Source organism: Orcinus orca, chromosome 17, assembly GCF_937001465.1.
Source record: "Orcinus orca chromosome 17, mOrcOrc1.1, whole genome shotgun sequence".
In the NCBI taxonomy this organism is placed as follows: domain Eukaryota; kingdom Metazoa; phylum Chordata; class Mammalia; order Artiodactyla; family Delphinidae; genus Orcinus; species Orcinus orca.
The window spans coordinates 80,189,472-80,212,949 of record NC_064575.1 but is presented as its reverse complement, the minus strand read 5'-3'; the positions used below and the strand labels follow the sequence as shown (position 1 = coordinate 80,212,949).

General features: G+C 47.0%; 1 protein-coding gene across 2 annotated transcripts in view; it reads left to right on the top strand.

The window, feature by feature from the left end:
• Positions 1-14,992, top strand: part of ZFAT (zinc finger and AT-hook domain containing) — a 187,791-nt gene extending 172,799 nt beyond the window's left edge. For both annotated transcript variants that reach the window (XM_004265302.4, XM_033419751.2), the window contains one exon: positions 13,179-14,992. In XM_004265302.4, coding sequence (XP_004265350.1) covers positions 13,179-13,418 — 240 coding nt within the window. In that variant the 3' untranslated portion in view covers positions 13,419-14,992. The remainder of the gene's footprint in view (positions 1-13,178) is intronic.
• The last annotated feature ends 8,486 nt before the right edge of the window (positions 14,993-23,478 follow it).

The following is a 23,478-nucleotide window of genomic DNA, read 5'->3' as shown; positions in this document are numbered from 1 at the left end:
GATGTCTATTTAGGTCTTCTGCCCATTTTTGGATTGGGTTGTTTGTTTTTTTAATATTGAGCTGCATGAGCTGTTTATGTATTTTTGGAGATTAATCCTTTGTCCGTTGATTAGTTTGCAAATATTTTCTCCCATTCTGAGGGTTGTCTTTTCATCTTGTTATAGTTTCCTTTGCTGTGCAAAAGCTTTTAAGTTTCATTAGGTCCCATTTGTTTATTTTTGTTTTTATTTCCATTACTCTAGGAGGTGGGTCCAAAAAGATCTTGCTGTGATTTATGTCAAGGAGCGTTCTTCCTATGTTTTCCTCTAAGAGTGTTATAGTGTCCGGTCTTACATTTAGGTCTTTAATCCATTTTGAGTTTATTTTTGTGTATGGTGTTAGGGAGTATTCTAATTTCATTCTTTTACATGTAGCTGTCCAGTTTTCCCAGCACTACTTATTGAAGAGACTGTCTTTTCTCCATTGTATATCCTTGCCTCCTTTGTCATAGATTACTTGACCATAGGTGCATGGGTTTATCTCTGGGTTTTCTATCCTGTTCCATTGATCTATATTTCTGTTTTTGTGCCAGTACCATACTGTCTTGACTACTGTAGCTTTGTAGTATAGTCTGAAGTCAGGGAGTCTGATTCCTCCAGCTCCGTTTTTTTCCCTCAAGATTGTTTTGGGTAGTCAGGGTCTTTTGTGTCTTCATACAAATTTTAAGATTTTTTGTTCTAGTTCTGTAAAAAATGCCATTGGTAATTTGATAGGGATTGCATTGAATCTGTAGATTGCTTTGGGTAGTATAGTCATTTTCACAATGTTGAATCTTCCAGTCCAGGAGCATGGTATATCTCTCCATCTGTTTGCGTCATCTTTGATTTCTTTCATCAGTGTCTTATCGTTTCCTGCATACAGTTCTTTTACCTCTTTAGGTAGGTTTATTCCTAGGTATTTTATTTTTTTTCTTGCAGTGGTGAATGGGATTGTTTCCTTAATTTCTCTTTCTGATCTTTTGTTGTTATTGTATAGGAACGCCAGAGATTTATGTGCATTAATTTTATATCCTACAACTTTACCAAATTCATTGATTAGCTCTAGTAGTTTCCTGGTGACATCTTTAGGATTTTCTATGTATAGTATCATGTCATCTGCAAACAGTGACAGTTTTACTTCTTTTCCAATTTGTATTCCTTTTATTTCTTTTTCTTCTCTGATTGCCATGGCTAGGACTTCCAAAACTATGTTGAATAATAGTGGCGAGAGTGGACATTCTTGTCTTATTCCTGATCTCAGAGGAAATGCTTTCAGTTTTTCACCATTGGGAGTGATGTTTGCTGTGGGTTTGTCATATATGGCCTTTATTATGTTGAGGTAGGTTCTCTCTATGCCCACTTTTGGGAGAGTTTTTATCATAAATGGGTGTTGAATTTTATCAAAAGCTTTTTCTGCATCTATTGAGATGATCATATGGTTTTTATTCTTCAATTAGTTAATATGGTGTATCACATTTATTAGTTAATATGGTGTATACATTTATTGATTTGCATATACTGAAGAATCCTTGCATCCCTGAGATAAACCCCAGTTGATCATGGTATATGATCCTTTTTTTCTTTTTTCTCTTATATCTGTGAGGCAAGAACTGTTAACTTTTACTTTACTCTCATTAAATTTTCCTATTATGGTAGTATTTTTTATAAAAGAATTTATAAATTGAATTAAAAGAAACTTCCACTGAAGAGACTCAACATGTAAAAATAATTACTGAAATAATCGTTTAAAGAAAGTATTTCCCCAGAGAAGTCTTCACCAAGTGTATGATCCTTTTAATGTGTTGGTGGATTCTGTTTGCTAGTATTTTGTTGGAAATTTTTGTATCTATATTCATCAGTGATATTGGTCTGTAATTTTCTTTTTTTGTAGTATCTTTGTCTGGTTTTGGTATCAGGGTGATGGTGGCCTCATAGAATGTGTTTGGGAGTGTTCCTTCCTCTGCAGTTTTTTGGAAGAGTTTGAGAAGGTTGGGTGTTAACTCTTCTCTAAATGTTTGATAGAATTCACCTGTGAAGGAATAAAGACACAGACTAAGACAGTGGACCTGAGGACACGGGGAGGGGGAAGGGTAAGCTGGGATGAAGTGAAGGAGTGGCATGGACATATATACACTACCAAATGTAAAATAGATAGCTAGTAGGAAGCAGCCACATAGCACAGGGAGATCAGCTCAGTGCTTTGTGACCACCTAGAGGGGTGGGATAGGGAGGGTGGGAGGGAAACGCAAGAGGGAGGAGATATGGGGCTATATGTATATGTATAGCTGATTCACTTTATTATACAGCAGACACTAACACACCATTGTAAAACAATTATACTCCAATAAAGATTTTTTTTAAAAAAAAATGCATGGGAGCAATTACCAACAAGTTACTGCGTAGTTGGGGCTTTGATAAATGAATGGTTTAATTGAACTGAACTCAAAGGCTGCATTTACAGTGATTCTAAGTTTTGGAATTCAGTGCTTGATTTGCATTCTATAGTAAAACTTTTACTCTGAAAACTTTTAAGAGGATAAATATTGCTACTGAAATTCCACTAGGAAAGGTAAAGGCAATGCTCTCAGTGGTTTTCTGTAGGTGTGAAGTAAAACCTTTAAGACATACTGTATCGTGACTTTTGTTAACAAGATACTGTGATGTGTTTAGGCAGCCTTGAATCCAGAGATAGTAGATCAAAACTCCACACATCAGTGACTCATAGGTTTAAGAAACTTTAGATGTCCGGCATGTCATTATTTTTCAGAAAAATTATTATTTGTACTATTTTGGAGGGGGACCCTGAGGCACTGATTTTACCTTCTTGGGTTATGTAATATTTTAACTACCTTAATGAGCTTTTTGTTAACAGCAGCCCCAAAATATGACAGTACTGTATCTAAAAACTCAAGAACTAAAAAGTTTCCAAATATATTCATTTAAAAAATATTCTCTGTGCTATGAGAACCAAATAAAATGTAACACATTAAATAAAGTTCTTCCTATTCAAAAAAAAAAAAGAATTTACCTGTGAAGCTATCTGGTCCTGGACTTTCATTTGTTGGAAGATTTTTTATCACAGTTTCAATTTTGTTACTTGTGATTGATCTGTTCATATTTTCTATTTCTTCCTGGTTCAGTCTTGGAAGGTTATACCTTTCTAAGAATTTGGCCATTTCTTTCAGGTTGTCCATTTTATTGGCATAGAGTTGCTTGTAGTAGTCTCTTTGGATGCTTTGTATTTCTGCGGTGTCTGTTGTAACTTTTCCTTTTTTCATTTCTAATTTTATTGATTTGAATCCTCTCCCTCTTTTTCTTGATGAGTCTCGCTAAAGATTTATCAATTTTGTTTATCTTCTCAGAAAACCAGCTTTTAGTTTTATTGATGTTTGCTATTGTTTTCTTTGTTTCTATTTCATTTATTTCTGCTCTGATCTTTATGATTTCTTTCCTTCTACTAACTTTGGGTTTTATTTGTTCTTCTTTCTCTAGTTCCTTTAGGTGTAAAGTTAGATTGTTTATTTGAGACTTTTCTTGTTTCTTGAGGTAGGCTGGTATTGCTATAAACTTCCCTCTTAGAACTGCTTTTGCTGCATCCCATAGGTTTTGGATTGTTGTGTTTTCATTGTCACTTGTCTCTCGGTATTTTTTGATTTCCTCTTTGATTTCTTCCCTGATCTCTTGGTTATTGAGTAATGGATTGTTTAGCCTCCACGGGTTTGTGTTTTTTACATTTTTTTCCCTGTAATTGATTTCTAATCTCATGGTATAGTGGTCAGAAAAAATGCTTGATATGATTTCAGTTTTCTTAAATTTACCAAGGGTTGATTTGTGGCCCAGGATGTGATCTATCCTGGAGAATGTTCCATATGCACTTGAGAAGAAAGTGTAATCTGCTGTTTTCGGATGGAATGTCCTATAAACATCAGTTAAGTCTGTCTGGTCTAACGTGTCATTTGAAGCTTGTGTTTCGTTACTAATTTTCTGTCTGGATGATCTGTCCATTGGTGTAAGTGGGGTGTTCAAGTCCCCCACTATTTTTGTGTTACTGTCGATTCCCTCTTTTATAGCTGTTAGCATTTGCCTTATGTATTGACGTGTTCCTATGTTGGTGCATATATATTTATAATTGTTATATCTTCTTCTTGGATTGATCCCTTGATCATTATGTAGTGTCCTTCCCTGTCTCTTGTAACATTCTTTATTTTAAAGTCCATTTTATCTGATAGGAGTATTGCTACTCCAGCTTTCTTTTGATTTCCATTTGCATGGAATATCTTTTTCCATCCCCTCACTTTCAGTCTGTATGTGTCCCTAGGTCTGAAGTGGGTCTCTTGTAGACAGCATATATATGGGTCTTGTTTTTGTATCCATTCAGTGAGCCTGTGTCTTTCGGATGGAACATTTAATCCATTCATATTTAAGATAATTATAGATATGTATGTTCCTATTACCAGTTTCTTAATTGTTTTGGGTTTGTTTTTGTAGGTCCTTTTCTTCCCTTGTGTTTCTCACTTAGAGAAGTTCCTTTAGGATTTGTAGAGCAGGTTTGGTGGTGCTGAATTCTCTTAGCTTCTGCTTGTCTGTAAAGCTTTTGATTTCTCTGTTGAATCTGAATGAGATCCTTGCTGGGTAGAGTAATCTTGGTTTTAGATTCTTCCCTTTCATCACTTTAAATATATCGTGCCTCTCCCTTCTGGCTTGTAGAGTTTCTGCTGAGAAATCAGCTGTTAACCTTATGGGAGTTCCCTTGTGTGTTATTTGTCATTTTTCCCTTGCTGCTTTCAATAATTTTTCTTTGTCTTTAATTTTTGTCAGTTTGATTACTATGTGTCTCGGTGTGTTTCTCCTTGGGTTTATCCTGCCTGGGACTCTCCGCGCTTCCTGGAATTGGGTGGCTATTTCCTTTCCCATGTGTTCCACTATAATCTCTTCAAATATTTTCTCAGGTCCTTTCTCTCTCTCTTCTTCTGGGACCCCTATAATGCGAATGTTGGTGCATTTAATGTTGTCCCAGAGGTCTCTTAGGCTGTCTGCATTTCTTTTCATTCCTTTTTCTTTATTCTGTTCCGCAGCAGTGAATTCCACCATTCTGTCCTCCAGGTCACTTATCCGTTCTTCTGCCTCAGTTATTATGCTGTTGATTCCTTCTAGTGTATTTTTCATTTCAGTTATTGTATTGTTCACCTCTCTCTTTTTTTTTTTTCGGTACACTGGCCTCTTACTGTTGTGGCCTCTCCCGTTGTGGAGCACAGGCTCCGGACGCGCAGCCTCAGTGGCCATGGCTCACGGGCCCAGCCGCTCCGTGGCATGTGGGATCTTCCCGGGCTGGGGCACGAACCCGTGTCCCCTGCATCAGCAGGCGGACTCTCAACCACTGCGCCACCAGGGAAGCCCTCTTTGTTTGTTCTTTAATTCTTCTAGGTCTTTGTTAAACATTTCTTGCATCTTCTCGATCTTTGCCTCCATTCTTTTTCCAAGGTCCTGGATCATCTTCACTATCATTATTCTGAATTCTTTTTCTAGAAGGTTGCCCATCTCCACTTCATTTGATTATTTTGCTGAGGTTTTATCTTGTTCCTTCATCTGGTACACAGCCCTCTGCCTTTTCATCTTGTCTATCTTTCTGTGAATGTGGTTTTTGTTCCACAGGCTGCAGGATTGTAGTTCTTCTTGCTTCTGCTGTCTGCCCTCTGGTGGATGAGGCTACCTAAGAGGCTTGTGCAAGTTTCCTGATGGGAGAGACTGATGGTGGGTAGAGCTGGCTTTTGCTCTGGTGGGCAGAGCTCAGTAAAGCTTTAATCCACTTGTCTGCTGATGAGTGGAGCTGGGTTCCCTCCCTGTTGGTTGTTTGGCCTGAGGCAACCCAGCACTGGAGCCTACCCGGCTCTTTGCTGGGGCTAATGGTGGACTCCGGGTGGGCTCACGCCAAGGAGTACTTCCCAGAACTTCTGCTGCCAGTGTCCTTGTCCCTGCAGTGAGCCACAGCCACCCCCGCCTCTGCAGGAGACCCTCCAACACTAGCAGGTAGGTCTGGTTCAGTCTCCCCTGGGGTCACTGCTCCTTCCCCTGGGTCCTGATGCACACACTACTTTGTGTGTGCCCTCCAAGAGTGGAGTCTCTGTTTCCCCCAGTTCTGTCGAAGTCCTGCCATCAAATCCCAATGGCCTTCACAGTCTGATTGTCTGGGAATTCCTCCTCCCGTTGCTGGACCCCCAGGTTGGGAAGCCTGACGTGGGGCTCAGAACCTTCACTCCAGCGGGTGGACTTCTGTGGTATAAGTGTTCTCCAGTTTGTGAGTCACCCACCCAGCACTTATGGGATTTGACTTTATTGTGATTGCGCCCCTCCTACCATCTCACTGCAGCTTCTCCTTTGTCTTTGGATGTGGGGTATCTTTTCTGGTGAGTTCCAGTGTCTTCCTGTCGATGACTGTTCAGCAGTTAGCTGTGATTCCGGTGCTCTCACTAGAGGGAGTGAGCGCACATCCTTCTACTCCACCATCTTCTTTGCAATGCTCTTTTTTTCTCTTTTCCTTTGTGCATGGTCTAGTGTCACTTGCTCGTAGGGTGCTGCATGCAGAGGCCTCGTACAGACCTTCAGACCACTGTTGCTCCTGCGAAATGGCTGCAGGGCCGCCTCAGCTCGGTGGGCCATGCAGACACCACCAGGTGTTCTTTTTCATTCTTGTCTGGTTGTAGTATTTGGATGTTTGTCTGCAGCTCTCTAATTCTTACCGTATCATAGAGGCTGAGAATTTCCGCAGTGGAAGGGACCTTAGGAAATGTTCACATTCTTCTGATTATTGGAAATGCTACCGTGTTCAAGACCGGGGCATCTCCTTCAGGAAACCACCCCTGACCACTGCCCAGTCTGCCCCCTGCCCACCCTGGGGGTCCAGGAGAAGTGTCCTGTCTGCCCCCTCCACTAGTCTGCAAGCCCTGTCAGGATGGGGCACGGGGGGCCCATGGTTCTGTTTCCAGCTTCCAGCAGAGTGTCTGACACATTAAATTCTCCTTAGAACAGGAGGCGGAGAGGGCATCTGAAGTACATGGGGACTCAGCATATGACAGATGAGAGCCAGAGGCTTGTCAGGTGGCTTATTCAGTAAATGGCTGACCACTCAGAGTTGTCCATACAGAGGCCACGGTCTGTCTGTCTTGCAGCACAGGTGCGAATGTAACTGCACATCCCTGCTGCAGCCAGGGTAGCACCTTTCCTGGCCAGCAGACCATTGCAAGCACTGGCCCTTCAGATCTGCTTCCGACTTTAAAGCTTGTCTTCTGTCCCTCTTCTGGTGTGTCACTCGCTCTGGGCCTGGTAACTTTTGCCCCCCTGCCTGCTGGACATTATCATCAGGTGATGCTCCGTAGGGCCTGATTACACGTGAGGACCCCGGCCAGCAGCACTTTACGCTGCAAGCTCTCTTCAAAATCAGACCTTGTCTTCCTTAGAAAACCGGCCTCGCTCCAGTGTCTGCACCCACCTTCTGCAGGGTTTGCTGCGTTCACTCTGCGTAGTAACGTTCATTCCTGCTGGTACAGGAGGAAATGCTGACTTGGGACCTCTTGCCTCGTCTTCTCTCGTGGTGCAGGCTGAGTGCCTACCCTCTTCTCACCTCCCCCTGATGCGCCACTCTGGAGAGTTCAGTTTCTCCACAGCTTTTCAAAGTGCCCGCTCTGTGCCCAGCACGGCTCTGAGAACCATCCTGTGCTTCTGAGGGAAAATGTTTTCTCGGCCAAAACACCTTGTGGCTTTTGGAAGAAGCAATTCTGCGTCTTCCTTCTTTTTCTTTTTTCCTCTCTTGCTTTTTGCCTCATTTTTCCCAATTATTAAAGGACTGTATTATTTTAAAAATTTAGGTGACAGAAAAAAGAGAAGAGGGGCCCATGGTTGTACAGCACATAGACGCCCACGAGGAGTGCCGACCCCCCTCTGGTGCGGGTGTGGAGCCCGATGCCGTCTGTTCAGGAGGTACTGGCTAGGCCCTTCCTCATGCCACCACATCACAGGTGCTGGAATAAAGTGGCCAAAACACGGCCCAGGTCCCTGCTTTCATGAAGCTCATGATGATGAGCAGGTAGATGAACAGGTGATGTGATTCCCAGGCGCGACAGTGCAGTGAAGGAACGAGGGCAGGAGAGGCTGGAGTGTGCCCGAGGCTGCTGCTGCTGCTAGGGGGGTGGCTCTGGGACGTCCTGTTGGACGCGGTGACAATGGAGTGGGAGCCCAAAGGGAGTGAGGGAGGGACTCCGAGCAGGGCAGCCACGCTGGGGGAGGACCCAGGAGGCCGGGAGGGCACTGGGCATGGGGCGGCAGCTCCGGGCAGGCGGGGTCTGGCCGGGCACGGATGCCCAAGGGGCTGTGCTCAGTGAGGGGACACACAGTGTGGCACATAGGGTTGTGTGCTGCCCTCTTCACTCATTCACACATAAGCCTTTTCTCACTTATCGCAGAGCCTGTAGGGCACGAGGGAGGTGCTGAGCGTCCACGTCTTAGATGACAGGGCCCTGTCTGTGTATCTGGGAGCCGGTGCAGCGGAGCAGAGGTGTGCAGACTGGGGCACAAGCACCCCCACCCACGTCCCAACTGTCCCTTAGCCGCCGTCATCTCCGTGGAGGAGATGGGGTCTCGGTGGGAAGCTGCTCTCCCACGAGTACAGAGCCCAGCAGAGTGCCTGGTCGGTTAGAGGTCTGGTCTAGATTCTGGAACACTTGAGGTGGGCAGAGCTGCAGAACTCAGAGGCTGACTTAGTGTAATTTGCACAGTCCTATAGGTTAAGTTTTTCCATTAAGCTCTCTATGCTGCCGATAATTTAGCTGGAAGATGTGTTAGATACAGCACTTGGGGAAAATGGAGTACCCATCTCAGGGGATGATGACACTGTGAAGCCAGATTATTTCTACCGTGGAGAACAATTGTAAGCCTGTGCTAGGAGATTAAACTGCTAGAGTGATCGTTTTGAACAAAGAAAATCGTCGAGAGCTATACAGCCAGCCATAAACTGATAGGGGTAGGTAAAGAGTAATAATTCAACCCTGTTGATCTACGGCATGTAATCCCTTTAGTCGCTGCCACGCTACAGCAGCTGAGGAAGGTGTCCGGACCTGAGGTCACCCAGACTAACGTCCAGATTTTGCTACTTTCCAGCTGTTTGACCTTAGATGAGTCACCAGACATTAGAGGTTTCATTCAGAGATGCGCAAGCCACGAGATGCTGTGTGCAAATGATTGGGATGAGGCCGGGAGAGTGTCCACTGGGTTTCATGGGGACAGGGAAGGAATGCCATGGTTTGCAGAAACACAAAGCCAAACAACAAACAGAGTGGGAATCATGTAACAGGTAGAGTGCGGGAAGTGGGAGGAGGGGCTTGCTCTGCAGGGAGCCTCTGTGCCTCCCTCTGTAACGCAGCCCTCCACCACCCTGGCTCCTGTTTCTCCAGCCGTACGTGAAGCTGGGCCTCTCCGGGGCTGGCGGAGCTGCTCACGCAAGCTCGTGAGAACGTAAACTTGTGGTGAGTTAGGCTTTGGACGCACTGCCTGTTACAGCTGTGCCATCTGGAGAGCCACTCTTTGCAGGACTTCTGTGAACTGGACATTTATCTTTGTCACTCTGCTGAATTAAGCCCAACGGACCGTGTTTGGAAAGTTTATTTTACTCTTATAATTAGCAGTGAGTGAATTTAACTGGTGATTCCGGTAGACAAATCCCTAGAGCTGAAAATTGGAAAAAAAAATGGAGAAAGGATTATGTTAAATAGACGTAATACGTAGAAAAGGTAATGTGGGCAAATAAATGTAGCTATTTCGAGGGAGAGACAGATGATGCTAAGTCTTCTCTTCCCATGTTAGGCGAGTTGCGGTTCAGGGGCTGCCGCGGATTGGGTGATGCAGGACGCTTCCTGGGAAGCCGCCAGCGTCTTCCTTTGTAAAAGCAAGTCTCAGTCTCTCAGCTGGTGAGCGAGGTTCTTCAGGATGTGGTTGTGAACTTCATTTCAGGCCTCACCCGCCCCCGCTCCCCAGCACCGCCTCTCCTGTGACTCATGCACTTTGGACAGACACACAGCCCCTGGGAGCCTCCCCTGTGCAGACACACTCGAGGTCTGGGGTCCCTCGCTCAGCTAGGAGCAAAGCCTCAGTGCAGACGAGGGGCCCGTAGGAGACGCAGGATGGGGATGTAGGAGTCCTCCGGGCTTTGAGGGAGGGCACGAGAAGCGTGATGGGGAAGCCTGGAATCGGAGGGCTGTGGAAGCAGCGAAGAGGGCGTCTCAGTGAGTAAAGCTGAGGTTGGCTCAGCAGCGTCAGACAGCAAAGGACCGTGTGGAGAGGTGAGGATGGAACTCTGCCCAGTGGGCTTGGTGACTGGGAGGCGGCGGTGGCCCTGGTGGGGCTGTGGGCACATGCCTGCCCTTTGCCGCCTTCCCTCGGCCTGCCATGCCTTTTCCCACCATCTGCAGACAGCGCCTTCCACGAAGTGGCCCCGGGCCCTCATGTGACAGAGTTAGCATGTAATTGCCCTTATTTCGAGCACGGTGGCCTTATGTTGGTTTCTGCCCTTCTTCCACATCTGTGGGCAGTAGCCACGCCTCAGTCATCCTGGGACCTCCTGGGACGGCTCCTGGGTGTGTGTCTACCCTGCTGCCATGGGAACAGGAGCTGCAGCCTCTGCTCATCAGAGCCCTGGGCCTGGCAGGGATCTCTTTGTCCGGGGCAGTAGTGTCAGCCCTTGTCAGTGCTCAGCCATCGAGGCGCTGGAGTTGTCCAAGAGGAGAGTGAAGTCTTAGGCTGGACGTCCTCCTCATTTTAGGCTTCATTTCTGATGATGGCAATCACTGTGTGTGAACGACAGTGCCAGGAGGGTATCTCAAAGCTCGTGTATTGGTTGATCTCCCCCTTTTTCTTTGTCACCATTGTGTCATCTGTTTACCTGAAGTGCATCAGCTTGTTTTGCACACCTGAGGCTGGGACCGCAGCATAAATCACCCATGCCGCCTGACTTCTTTCTTCATGTAGAATTTACTGACAGTTAAGAGAAAAGCATTTGTTGAGTATTCCTTCCCCCTTTCCCACCCTTCTGTCAGGTACCTTCTTTCAAAGTGAAATAAATCAATATTTACTTCTAAAGTCTCGGTTCACAGTACATTTTCCCATTTAAATGAAATTGAAACAAACAGTAAAAGAAGAAAAAGGCCTCCATCTACTGCAGAAAAACAGCTCAGGCTAAATGGATTAATACTTTCCACCCAGGGTATCTCTCTAGCTTCTGGTAAATTCCATCAGTCCAAGTTAAAGGTTCCTTCCAATCAGTAACTTTGTGTGGAGCCCACCCCAGACGTGCCTCGTCCATTTTCTTCTCTGCATTAAACATGACCCCGTCTGACACAGCCCTTCCTGCTGTCAGGGAATGACACAGGCACAGGGCCGAGGGAGACCCCTGGAAGCCCCATGGGGCGTTCCCAGAGACGGCGTGGGGTCGTGGCTTGTTATAGAGGGCCAGGCAGGGAGGAGACCGTCCCATGCCAGGCTCCAGCTGGGAAGGGAGTCCGAAGCGTCATGAATGGGAGCTCACAGAGGCCACCTGAGCAAACCCACTGCTTCCAGTCTCTCCTGGGGGTCCTGGGAGTCATTGCTCCTTCTGCCCTCTCTGCCTGGAGTCCCATCCCATGCCTCCTCCGGAGGCTGCCCTGGCACTCTGTCAGAGCATTGCTTGGTTCCTGTGTCTGCCCCGCTAGACTGGTTTTCCACCATGTGCTGCCTGAGCGCCCATCAGGGCACCTGCACCCAGTGGAGCATCGTTGCACAAATACTGGGTTCTTGCTCCGTGCCAGGCATCCGCCCTGCCCACCTGGCTCTGGGAGAAGAGCTTTGCCGGGGCAGTGCCGTCCTAGCCCTCACGGAGCTCAGTTCACTGGGACCTGATAAAATGACAAAGGTTTTGTTGAATGAATGAATAATTGACATGCCGCAGTACCTTAAGAAAACGTTGTTCAGTACACGAATGAAGACACCAAAAGCGCAGTGACGTTATTAAGCACCCACTTTGCATACGGAATCTTCTTCAGTTCTCCTAGCCATTCTCTGAAGTGGGCATTTTCGTCCCTATTTTACAGATGAGACACCTGAGAGTCATAGGGGAGAGTGGGCAAGGCTCACAGCTAACTGCGGGGGAGCTGCTGTGTAAGCCCCGCGAAGTGCAGGACAAAGTTCTTTCCACCTCGCCTTTCGGACCCCCTGGGGAAGGCCGGTCTCTGTGACATCCCTCCCTACATTTGAGGGCTCTCGTTCCCCAGCTCAGCAAGTCCAGGCCCCTTCACTGTCCTCCTGGGCTGGTTTTCTAATCCTTCAGTCATTTCTGCAGCTCTTAGGGTCTCAACACTTTCTAAATCTTTCCCATATTGTTTGTATCATTGCTCTTCTTAAAATCAAAGACAGTTGTAAAACAGACCAGAATGCACAGTCAGGGAGCTGGGGCCTTAGCACCAGCTGGAATTTGGCCTTGTCTGGAATCTGCCTGCTTGGAGCTACAGAGAAAGGCCTGCCCGTAAGAGTGAGCAGGCCCCTCCACTGACAGAGCCCCGGGGCAGTGAGTGCCCATCAGCAGACCCCTCCCGTGGCTCTGAGGCACTAGTGTTGGTGGACGACACCTGGGCAAAACCAGGCGTGCAAGGGCGTGTACTCCTGCCTGGTGTGCTGTTGATCTTCTTCACACACAGAGCTGAGCTCCCAGAGTGTGTGGAGAGACAGATAAGCCAGGATAAACTAATCCCTTTTCCACCACCAAATGGACCAGCTATGAATTTCCAGGAGACCCCGCACCCAACCCTCTACACGGTTGCAGGAAGTAACTCCTAGAGTGCCTCGGCAACTCCCACGCCTCTGGGAGGCATCACGAGAAGAGCTTGGACTGGGTGTTTGAACTTGGGTTCCACCATGAGCCCCAGCTGGGGCCCCTGACCACGTTACTTTGCACCGGTGAGCGCCGCTCTCCTCATCTGTAAACCGGGGGTGAGAGCAAACGTAGAGCATTGCTGAGATGATTCTGTGCAGGAAGGACCAGCTCCTGGAATGTGCCAGACGCTCCATAGGCAGTCGCTGTGATTCTCTTGTCCTGCTGGACCTGGAAGTGGGGCCCGTGTGACCTTTCTCTTGCCCTCCCGCAGGTCACGGACGAGGAGCCCAGTTCCAACCACACGGTCATGATCCAGGAGACCCTCCAGCAGGCCTCCGTGGAGCTGGCTGAGCAGCATCACTTGGTGGTGTCCTCCGACGACGTGGAGGGCATTGAGACGGTAACCGTCTACACGCAGGGCGGAGAGGCCTCGGAGTTCATCGTCTACGTGCAGGAGGCCGTGCAGCCCGTGGAGGAGCAGGCCGTGGGGCAGCCGGCCCCGGAGCTCTAGAGGACACGCAGTGTGGGACAGCGCCACGGGGCAGGGCTGCCGGCCTCTGTGCAGCCCCCGGGACAGCCAGGGCGGGGAGGCCCCAGAGAAGTGCTCTCCCAGGCTCTCCTCTGCGCTGTCCACCCTGGCGGCTGCGTGGGGCTCTCCTGGCCTGGCTTTGGGTGGGCGAGGGATCGGCATCACCAGCGACACAGGAGCGCTGCCCCCAGCACAGGCACACGCACCTTCCCCCCGCGTCGTCTGCTTCTAGAAAGACCTGTGCCTCAACTCCCCAAACATGGCCCGTACCGCATAGCCCCTTTGCTTCAAGTGTCGAACAGAGACCCCCAATTCTCATCGGCGTCTTCCCTGAATCACAGCCTAACTCCTTGACCCCTGTCTGGGTGCCGAATCTTTACCTGGGACTGCTCTGCAGCCTGGTAACCAGGAGACAGCTGTCAGAGAAAGCGACCTTATGGTGTCTGAATCACCTGTGAGAGAAAAGAGGGGAGGGATTATCTACACAGTTCCACCCTCCTCAGGCATCAGGGGCGCTTATTATCATGTGAAGTAACGATGGTTTGACGGCCCTCCCGCTCCCATCACAGGTGGTGGTCTCAGCTTACTATCTTGGAATTCTTTTGCTTTTAAAATAAATGCACTTTCTCCTATTCACCTCCTACTCTATGGAGGTGAGTTGGATAGAGTAAAAGCATTCTCTGCCTGAGTACTTCTGCTCCTCTGTTAGGTTGGTGGGTTTACCTTTCCCCTTCCCAAGTCAGAATCTGGGATTTGGACCCCACCCAGGACAACCCTCTCTGAGACCCAGGCCCTCAAAATGTGACAGTGATGCTCGTTCTCCCTCTGAAGCATTAGCCTTGCTTTGGGGCCACTGTTTGAGGTTAACGGTCGTGCGCCCCACGTCCTGGCACCTCGCATTGGGTTTGCTGCAGCCCCTTCCCACCTTGGGAGGAGAAGTAAACCGACAGTCAGGAGCCTCTGTGATGCTCTCTAGTCCGACTGCCTTTTAGTCCAGGTGCTCGTGATAAATCCCATACCTTTTGGCACCTCTGCCGTGTGGCAGCTTTGTGGAGGCACCGAGGCGAATCCTACTGCCCCCTGTCCAGCCCCGGGGTCTCCTGACATCGTCACCCAACGTCCAGCTCACTGAGGTTAAGATCTTTTTTCTATCAAATGAAATTTTATTTAATTTACAGTGATTCTAACCAATTGTTTGAATAAACCATCCTTTTAAGTTGTAAAATACCAAGCTATTGCCTCATGGTTTTAGATTTTCACATTTCTAGACTAGACAATGAAATCATCTATATTACATAGGACGGTTCACAAAACTGTTCATCTGAAACAACGTTTTTGATGCTCTTTGGGCACTAAAAACAGCCAAAACTTTTGATTCAGTAACAAATGAAGAAAAAGCTTGAGAATTATTTTTAATCCTACAATGGTTTGCTGTCCTTTGTTTCCAAGGAAGACATTACTGACCCATTTTCAGTAAAGAATGAACTTTGAGTTATTTCTCTAATAAGGGTGGTGGATTTCTACCAGTCTTGGTAAAGATAAATGGTACAACGAAACGATGGATTTTTTTCTCTTAATGTTTAGAAGCCTGTGTGTCGTGTTTGTTTGTTTGTTTCTTGACATATAATTGACCTACGACACTACGTTAGTTCCAGGTACACAACATAGTGATGGGATATTTTTATACATTACAAAATGATCACCACAGTAAGTCTAGTTATTGTCCGTCATCATACAAAGTTATTACACAGTTACTGACTATATTTCTCCATCCTGTACATTTCATCCCTATGACTCATTTGTTTCGTAACTGGAAGTTTGTGCCTCTTAACCTCCCTCACATATTTCACTTACCCCTCCAACTCCTCTCCCCTCTGCAACCACCTGTTTGTTTTGTTTGTTTTGTTTTTTGGATTCCACATGTAAGTGAAATCATATGGTATTTGTCTTTATCTAACTTACTGCACTTAGCATAATACCCTCTAAGTCCATCCATGGTGTCACAAATGGCTAGATTCCATTCTTTTTTTATGGCTGAGTAATGTTCTATTGTGTAGATATACCACATATTCTTTACCTATTCATCTGTTGATGGCACTTAGGTTGCTTTCATATATTGGCTATTGAAAATAATGCTGCAGTGAACATAGGGGTACATACATCTTTTTGAATTAGTATTTTTGTTTTTGTTCTGAAAAAATACCCAGTTGTGGAATTGCTGATTGTATGGTAGTTCTATTTTTAATTTTTTGAGGAACCGGCATACTGTTCTCCATAGTGGCTGCACCAATTTGCATTCTCACCAGCAGTGCACAAGGGATCCCTTTTCTCCACGTCCTCACCAACACTTGTTATTTGCTGCTTTTTTGATAACAGCCATTCTGACAGGAGTGAGGTGATATTTCGTTGTGGTTTTCCTTTGCATTGCCCTGATGATTAGTGACAGTGAGCATCTTTTCATGTGTCTGTTGGCCATCTGTATGTCTTATTTGGAAAAATTCCTATTCAGGTCTTCAGCCCATTTTTTAGTTGGGTTGTTTATTTATTTTTGATGTTGAGTTGTATGAGTTCTCTGGATATTTTGGATATTAACCTCTTATCTGATATATTGTTTGCAGATATTTTCTCCCATTCAGTAGGTGGCCTTTTCATTTTGTTGATGACTTCCTTTATGGTGCAAAAGCTTTTTAGTTTGATGTATTCTCATGTGTTTATTTTTGCATTTGTTTCCCTTGTCTGAGAAGACATATTAAAAATATATATATATTGCTCTGACTGGTGTCAGAGAGCATACTGCTTATGTTTTCTTCTAGGGGGTTTATGTTTTCAGGTCTTAGATTTAAGTCTTTAATCCACTTTGAGTTTATTTTTGTATACGGTGTGAGAAAATGTTCTAATTCTATTCTTCTACATGCAGCTGTCCAGTTTTCTCAGCTGGAGGTTTCATTTATTTATTGGAGAAATTTTTTTCCCCCATTGTATATTCTTGCCTCCTTTGTTGTAGATTAATTGACCATCCATGTAAGTTGGGTTTATTTCTGGGTTCTCTATTCTGTGTCATTGATCTACGTGTCTGTTTTTGTGCCAGTACCTTACTGTTTTGATCACTGTGGCTTTGTAGTGTAGTTTGAAACCAGGGAGTGTGATACCTCCAGCTTTATTGTTCTTTCTCAAGAGTGTTTTGGCTCTTTGGGGTCTTCTGTGTTTCCATAAAAATTTTAGGATTATTTATTCTAGTTCTGTGAAAATGCCATTGGTATTTTGGTGGGGATTGTATTGAATCTGTAGATTGCCTTGGGTAGTATGGTCATTTTAACAATATTAATTCTTCCAATCTATGAACATGGTATATCTTTCCATCTGTTTGTGCTGTCTTCAGAGTCTTAGAGTTTTCCAAATACAGGTCTTTTACCTCCTGGTTTAGAGTTATTCCTAGGTGTTCTATTCTTTTTAATGCAATTATAAGTGGGATTGTTTTCTTAATTTCTCTTTCTGATAGTTCATTGTTAGTGTATAGAAATGCAACAGATTTCTGTATATTAATTTTGTATCCTGCCACTTTACTTAATTCATTTATTAGTTCTAACAGATTTTTGGTGGCATCTCTAAGGTTTTCTATATATAGTATCATGTCATCTTCAAACAGTGACAGTTTTACTTCTTTCTTTCCAATTTGGATTCCTTTTATTTCTTTTTCTTGTCTGATTGCTATTGCTGGGGACTTATAATACTATGTTGAATAAAAATGGCAAGAGTGGGCGTTCTTGTCTTGTTCCTGATCGTAGAGGAAATGCTTTCACTATTGAATATGACGTTAGCTGTGGGATTTTCATATGTGGCTTTTATTATGTTGAGGTGTGCTCCCTCTATACCAACTTTGTTGAGAGTCTTCATCATAAATATATACTGAATTCTGCCAAAAGCCTTTTCTGCGTCTATTGAGATGATCATATGATTTCCATTTTTCAATTTGTTAATATGGTGTATCACATTGATTGATTTGGAGATATTGGACTATCTTTGCATCCCTGGAATAAATCCCACTTGATCATGGTGTATGATCCTTTTAATGTATTGTTGAATTTGGTTTGATAATATTAGGTTGAGGATTTTTACATCTAAGTTCATCAGTGATATCGTCCTGTAATTTTCTTTTTTGTGGTGTCTTTGTCTGGTTTTGGTATTGATGATGCTGGCCTCGTAGACCGAGTTCAGAAATGTTCCTTTCTGTTGAAGTTTTTGCAATAGTTTGAGAAAGATAGGTGTTAACTCCTCTCTAAATGTTTGATAGAATTCACCTGTGAAACTATCTGGTCCTGGACTTTTGTTTGTTGGGAGTTTTTATTACAGATTCAATTTTATGACTGGTAATTTGTTCATATTTTTTATTTCTTCCTGATTCAGTCTCAGGAGATTGTACGTTTCTAGGAATTTATCCATTCCTTCTAGGTTGTACATTTTTGGGGTGTATAGTCGTTTTGTGGTTCATAGTCATTTCTTGTGATCCTTTGTATTTGTGTGGTGTCAGTTGTAACTTCTCACTGAGGTCAAGGTTTGTTTCCTCCGAGAACCCTTTCTTCAGATGAAATCTCATGCAGGTGTATAAGCAGATGTACAAACAAGTGAAGTGGTAGTTGTTCTGGATGAAGAGGGTGGAGTCCATAGCCCCATGTACTTGGCTTTCATTGTCACCACCCTCTCACCCCAGCCAGATCTGAGGGGACCTCCTGGGGGAAGCTTAAAAGCTGCTGCTCTAATACAAGAAGGGGAGTGGCTGCTTTCCCTAAGCCAGGAAGGCAAGAAGTGCCACTGGAACTCAGAGGAAGCAAGGACACTTCCCACTCAGGATAAGTTAGGGAAAGCTTCGTGGTGGAGGTGGCCTGTGATTGGGGCTTTGTAAACTAGATAGACTTTGCACTTGCAGGGAGTGGAGTCGGAGGAGAGGGAGGGGATTCCAAAGAAGAGTAACAGTGGCGCTAAGCCCTGAGGGTGGGACAGCATGGAGGATGAATGGTGAGCCATGAGCGTTTCTGTTAGGCTGGTGGGTCCTCTAAGGGGGAAGACAGAAGGGTCAACCAGAAGCCAGAACCTAGAGGAATAGGTTGGATATTGGAGATGATGGATATTGATTTTATTCAATAAACGTAACTCAATAAAATTAAATGGGGACACAGTGGCCATTTAGTAGACCCAGGGTGCAAAGGTCAGAGTGGTATTCCAGAGAGATTAATCCTGCCCAAGTATCCGTGTAAGTTCTGTTGAGATGGTTGAATCCAGGTCAGAGACGGAGAGTCTGGGCTCGGATCCAGTTCTGTCACTTTTCTGAGTGACCACGGCATGTTCTATGCCTGTCTGAGTTTTAGTTTACTAATCTCTGAAAGGGGTCTGATGATAATTGCTAACTCCTAAGATTACTGAGAGCATTAACTGAACAGAGCCCAAGAAGCCATTAGCAGAGCACCTGGCCCACACTCTGTAATTATCCATTATTATTTGTGCTCCTAGTCACGGGGCCCACAAATATGAACACCCCTCAAACGATGCACTCAAAGTGGTCATGATCTCGTGGGAAAGATGCAACATGAATGCACAAAAGGAAAAGTCTAACTGCGTGTGCTCGGTGTAAGCCGTGGGGTGAGGCTGGCGGGAGGAGCCTGCCCTTCCCAGGTCCCCTGACACAAGGCCTTGGACCAGAACTGGTGGGATCATGTGACGTGGAGGGGCAGGTGCCCAGGCCACTCAGCAGGAGCTCTCGGCTGTCTGCACGAACGACCACAGAGCTCAGAGTCTGGGTGCCGTCAGGGCTGGGTCAGTCCTACATGCCGCTACCCTCGAAAGCTGGTTATTTCTGAGGGTCCCATCCAACATGCGCTTTCTTTGCCTCCTCAGTGACCCTGAAATCATGAAAAGATCTTATTCTTCTAATTTATAAACCCCCCCGAAGAATGGTAACTGTGCTGGGCTGCTGTTCAGTGGGCGTGCGCCGGGCATCTGCTGGGTCATGTGCAGTCCTGGGTACTTATCAACACAAGTGACTTTAAATGGTCATGGGGGCCTTGTGCTTGGGAGGCAAGGTGGGCTTCGGTTTGAATCCTGCTTCCCCATTTATGATTCACTGTGATGCTGGTTAACCTTTATGAATATCAGTTTCATCATCTACACAATGGGGTAAATGATTTCGCCCCATTTGCCTAGTTCGTTTTAAGGGTTAACCCTGACTGCGTACATCTGAGCATCCGGCACATTGTGTTACACATAGTAGGAACACAATACATACTTGTTCTGCTTCCTGTTGTTCACGGTGGTTTCCTGGTAAAGTCCCGGGCAAGTGGCAGAGGGCAGCGTGAACAGGGATGTGTCATTTGCTCGCCTGTGCGCAGGGTGAGGCTCCCATGTCTGGCCGTTGTTTACTAACCTGGTAACATCCTCGTTCATCTGCCTCTCCTGGGCCTGTCACAGCCTCGTGGGCACCCACTCGCCCCTGAGTCAGCAAAGATGAATGGACTGCCTGCAGTGGCCTGGCGCTGGCCGTGAAGCTGTGGGAGCACAGCTTCGCAGCGACACGTGGTCCCGGGCTCAAGGAAGTCACCACCAGGTCCGCGGGCAGAGGCGCGAACAAGGGATGGGATGCTGCAGGGACCCAGCGGGGACACTGGTGTGGCTCCAAGGGGTACACGGAGGGCCTCGCTGCAGCCTCCACTGAGCCCCGGATCCAGGCAGAGAAGGGGCATCAAGACACCAGGCTTGACCAAACATGACCTATTGAGAAATGGCGAGTCACAGAGGCCCAAGAGCCAGTGCAGACGCGCTGGACGCCGATTCCCACACCAAGCCTCGGGGGGCAGCTTCCCAATCACCCTTATCTGACCAAGAGGGAATGTGTCTGGAGGTCGAGAAGCTTGCCCACAGGCCATAGCTTGTAAGAGGGGAAGCCAGAAATGGGAAGGGGGCTGCCTGCTTCAGATCCCACCCCCAGCCAGCCAGATCCCCGAGTGGGGGCATCTGGCCTGGAGAGAAGGCCCTGGGCGGGCAGGGCGCCTGCTGGCGAGACCTAAGGCCGCACAGAAGGAGGTGGGGGAGGAGGCGGGAGGAAAGATGAAGGGAGAGACTTTCGCCATTTGATGCCATTCACGGTATTCTGCTGTATCGGTAGACTGCTTCTCTCCATCTGTGTCATTACATCGTTTGGCCCTTGTCCCCCCGGCAGGGTTGTCCCTGGAGAGCGATTGCTCTCAGAGAACCACCTATCTTGACACAGCAGACCATTTATTTTAGCACGGCTACCCGCCCCCTGCCCCGGAAACACAGAAAGGTGGACCCTTGTCTGTATTACAGGATCCCCGTGGAATCGGGTGGGGCAGGGCAGGGGGCATGGTTCTGTCGCATCCTTTCCTGACTCTGTTCCTTAGGCACCCCTTCAGCCAGAGTTACGTGCTGGCAGCCCTGATACCAGCCCTGCTTCCGGATGGCCTTTCCTTCCTCCTGGGCTGTCATCTGTTAACGCAGGGGGTGAAGGCCGGGCTCTGAATAAGGAGCCCAGCCCAGACAAGAAAGACCTGACTCCACCTCTTGGCATTTGTGTCACTTTGGGAAGTTAGGTTACGTCACCTCACCATTGCCCTAATGTGGATGATAAAATAATCGCTGTGAGGGGTTAACGACTTACTGTGTCGGGGCCTTTGCATCTGTCCTTAGGACAGCGCTGGGGGGTGTGGGTGTTCTTGCCCCAATGTACAGATGAAGATCAACTAGCCTCAGAGGTAGTGAGCTTCACCACGATAATGTCTGTGAGGTGCTTGACACAGCGTCGGGCAGAGAAGGACGGCTCTGGCCCCTCAAGACAGTGCCTAGTAAGGGGGCCGTGACCTTCCAGCATGGCCGTGGCCGTGCAGCCCCAAGTCTGTGCTGCATTAGTTGCTCTGAGTTTCGCGTGTTTCGCGAGGAGACAGTGACTTACTTTATAACCTGTATCTACAGGGCCAATTTAGCAAATTAATTTTTCTTGTAATAAGTATTTAAAATTCATTAGCTGTTGTCACTGATGATTTTCTCCCTATTCTTCGGTTCCATCTTTCAAGGTTGGAGAGAAAGGACTGTTTGATTCCAGATCCATCACACCACCAGCCCCTTTTACAATTTCAAAATGAACTGTCCATCCTGCTCTTGGATGAAATCCAGGTCCGCATACCTCTCCTCCCAGTGGTAATAGTTGTAAGTCATAGCAGGAAGCCTTTGGGAATCAGTTAAGTAGACTAATACTTTGGAAGAGGAAAGAAAAAACAAAACGTATCCTGAAGGGAGGACTTAATTTACCATGCATCACAAAATTTTCTAAGTAAATTATTTTCAAGTCAACTTGGCCCTTAGCCATGACAGGGACACGTTTGGGTTTGATTTTTAAAATTCTTATCTATCACTGTCACCATTCCTGCTGCAATTTAAGGCTTTGGGGGTTTGTGGTGGATAACAGTTGTTACACTTCCTGCAGGCTAAGACGGCAGTGATGGTTTGGTATATTAACTATCACAAAACAGACAAAAAAGGGCAGGGCAGGTAGGTGTAGACAGAAGAAGGCGTGTCAGGCCAGAGTCGCCTGTGGTATTTGCTGCCCCCACTGGTGCTCAGCGTTGGTCCTTCCATTCTGCACCTCTTTTTGGACCGTCCCAGAAGCAGACCTACGGGTGATGGAGAGATGCAAACTGGGGAGTCACCCGTAGCCTCGGGTGATGGAGAGTGCCCCAGACAGTAGCCACGCCCTCGGGGAGCTTGTGATGGACCAGGAGAAACTAATAAGGGAACCACAAGTGGCCACCTACCTGTGGTGGGTACTTAGGTCACATGCATCCTGCCCGGGTACCTAGATGGAAATTAGCCTTGAAAGACAGCTTCTGCCAGGCCTGGAGGGAGGCATGCTCACCTGGTTTCTGTGCCTTGTAGGTCACAATGCATTGACCGTGACAATCAGTAGAGTTGGTCCCATCCAGGGGTCTCTGTAAACCTATCAACTGGCGTTCTGTGAAGGGTGGGTACGCTGTGAACAGCTGCACCTTTGTTACGTCTGAGGTTAGACTCCCAGGTTGGAGCCAGGGGTTCACCGCTTACTAGCTGGTACATCACACGTTCTCTCTGAGCCTCAGTTTTTCCATCTCTAAAATGAAGATCACGATAGCACCTTGCTCATCGAGTCATCGTGAGGCTTAGAGAAGACGATACCTATGCTTTTCCTGGCACGGCACAAGCATCCAACCTGGGTTAATTATTACCATCTCCTCAACTATTGTCATCATTTTCTTCTATCGTAACTGTGTTGAATGCTTGAATGGCAGAGTGGCTGGAGGATGGATTACCACTAAAGGAGCCCCAGAGGCTGGGTGAAGCTACAGGTGACTCCCCAGTTGGCAATAATCAAAAAGGACAGCAGAGTCTATGAACCAGGCACAGGGTGCCAGAGCTGAAGGAACTTGAGGGAGATAGTCAGCAGCCCCACTTTGCAGGTGAGCAAACTGAGGCCCAGAGAGGGAAAGGGACTCCTCGCATTGCACGGAACAAGTGGGCGTGGGAAGTGCTGCCAGGCTCCATTGGTGACGCAAGCATCCTAACGGTGCTGAGATACCCTCCCCGCTGCTGGGGAGGCTGTCCCTGTGGCTCTGCCCCCCTGGGGGCAGCCTTCATCCTTTGATGCTGTTGACCTCACCACCTGGACCTTCTGTCAGGAGGGGGCAGGGGGGTCATGGCCAGTTCCCCCCACTGCAAGGACAAGTCCCTGCCCGTTGCGGGGAGTGCTCAGTCACTCTGCATACATCACCTCCCAATCCCCGCAGGTGACCTGGGCTGCCCATTTCACAGAGGTGGAATCGTGGGCCCCAGAGGTCACGGGGCACTGAGAGGAGCACATGCCTTTGCCGGAGATCAGAGCCTGTGGGTGACCCGCAGGGATTTGAATGCAGGCATGCCCAGCTACAGAGCCCTTTGCTTCCAGCTCTCCTCCACGCCCGCATGGTCTGTGTGCATTTTGGTTGCACCAAAGCCTGTGGAATCTCTT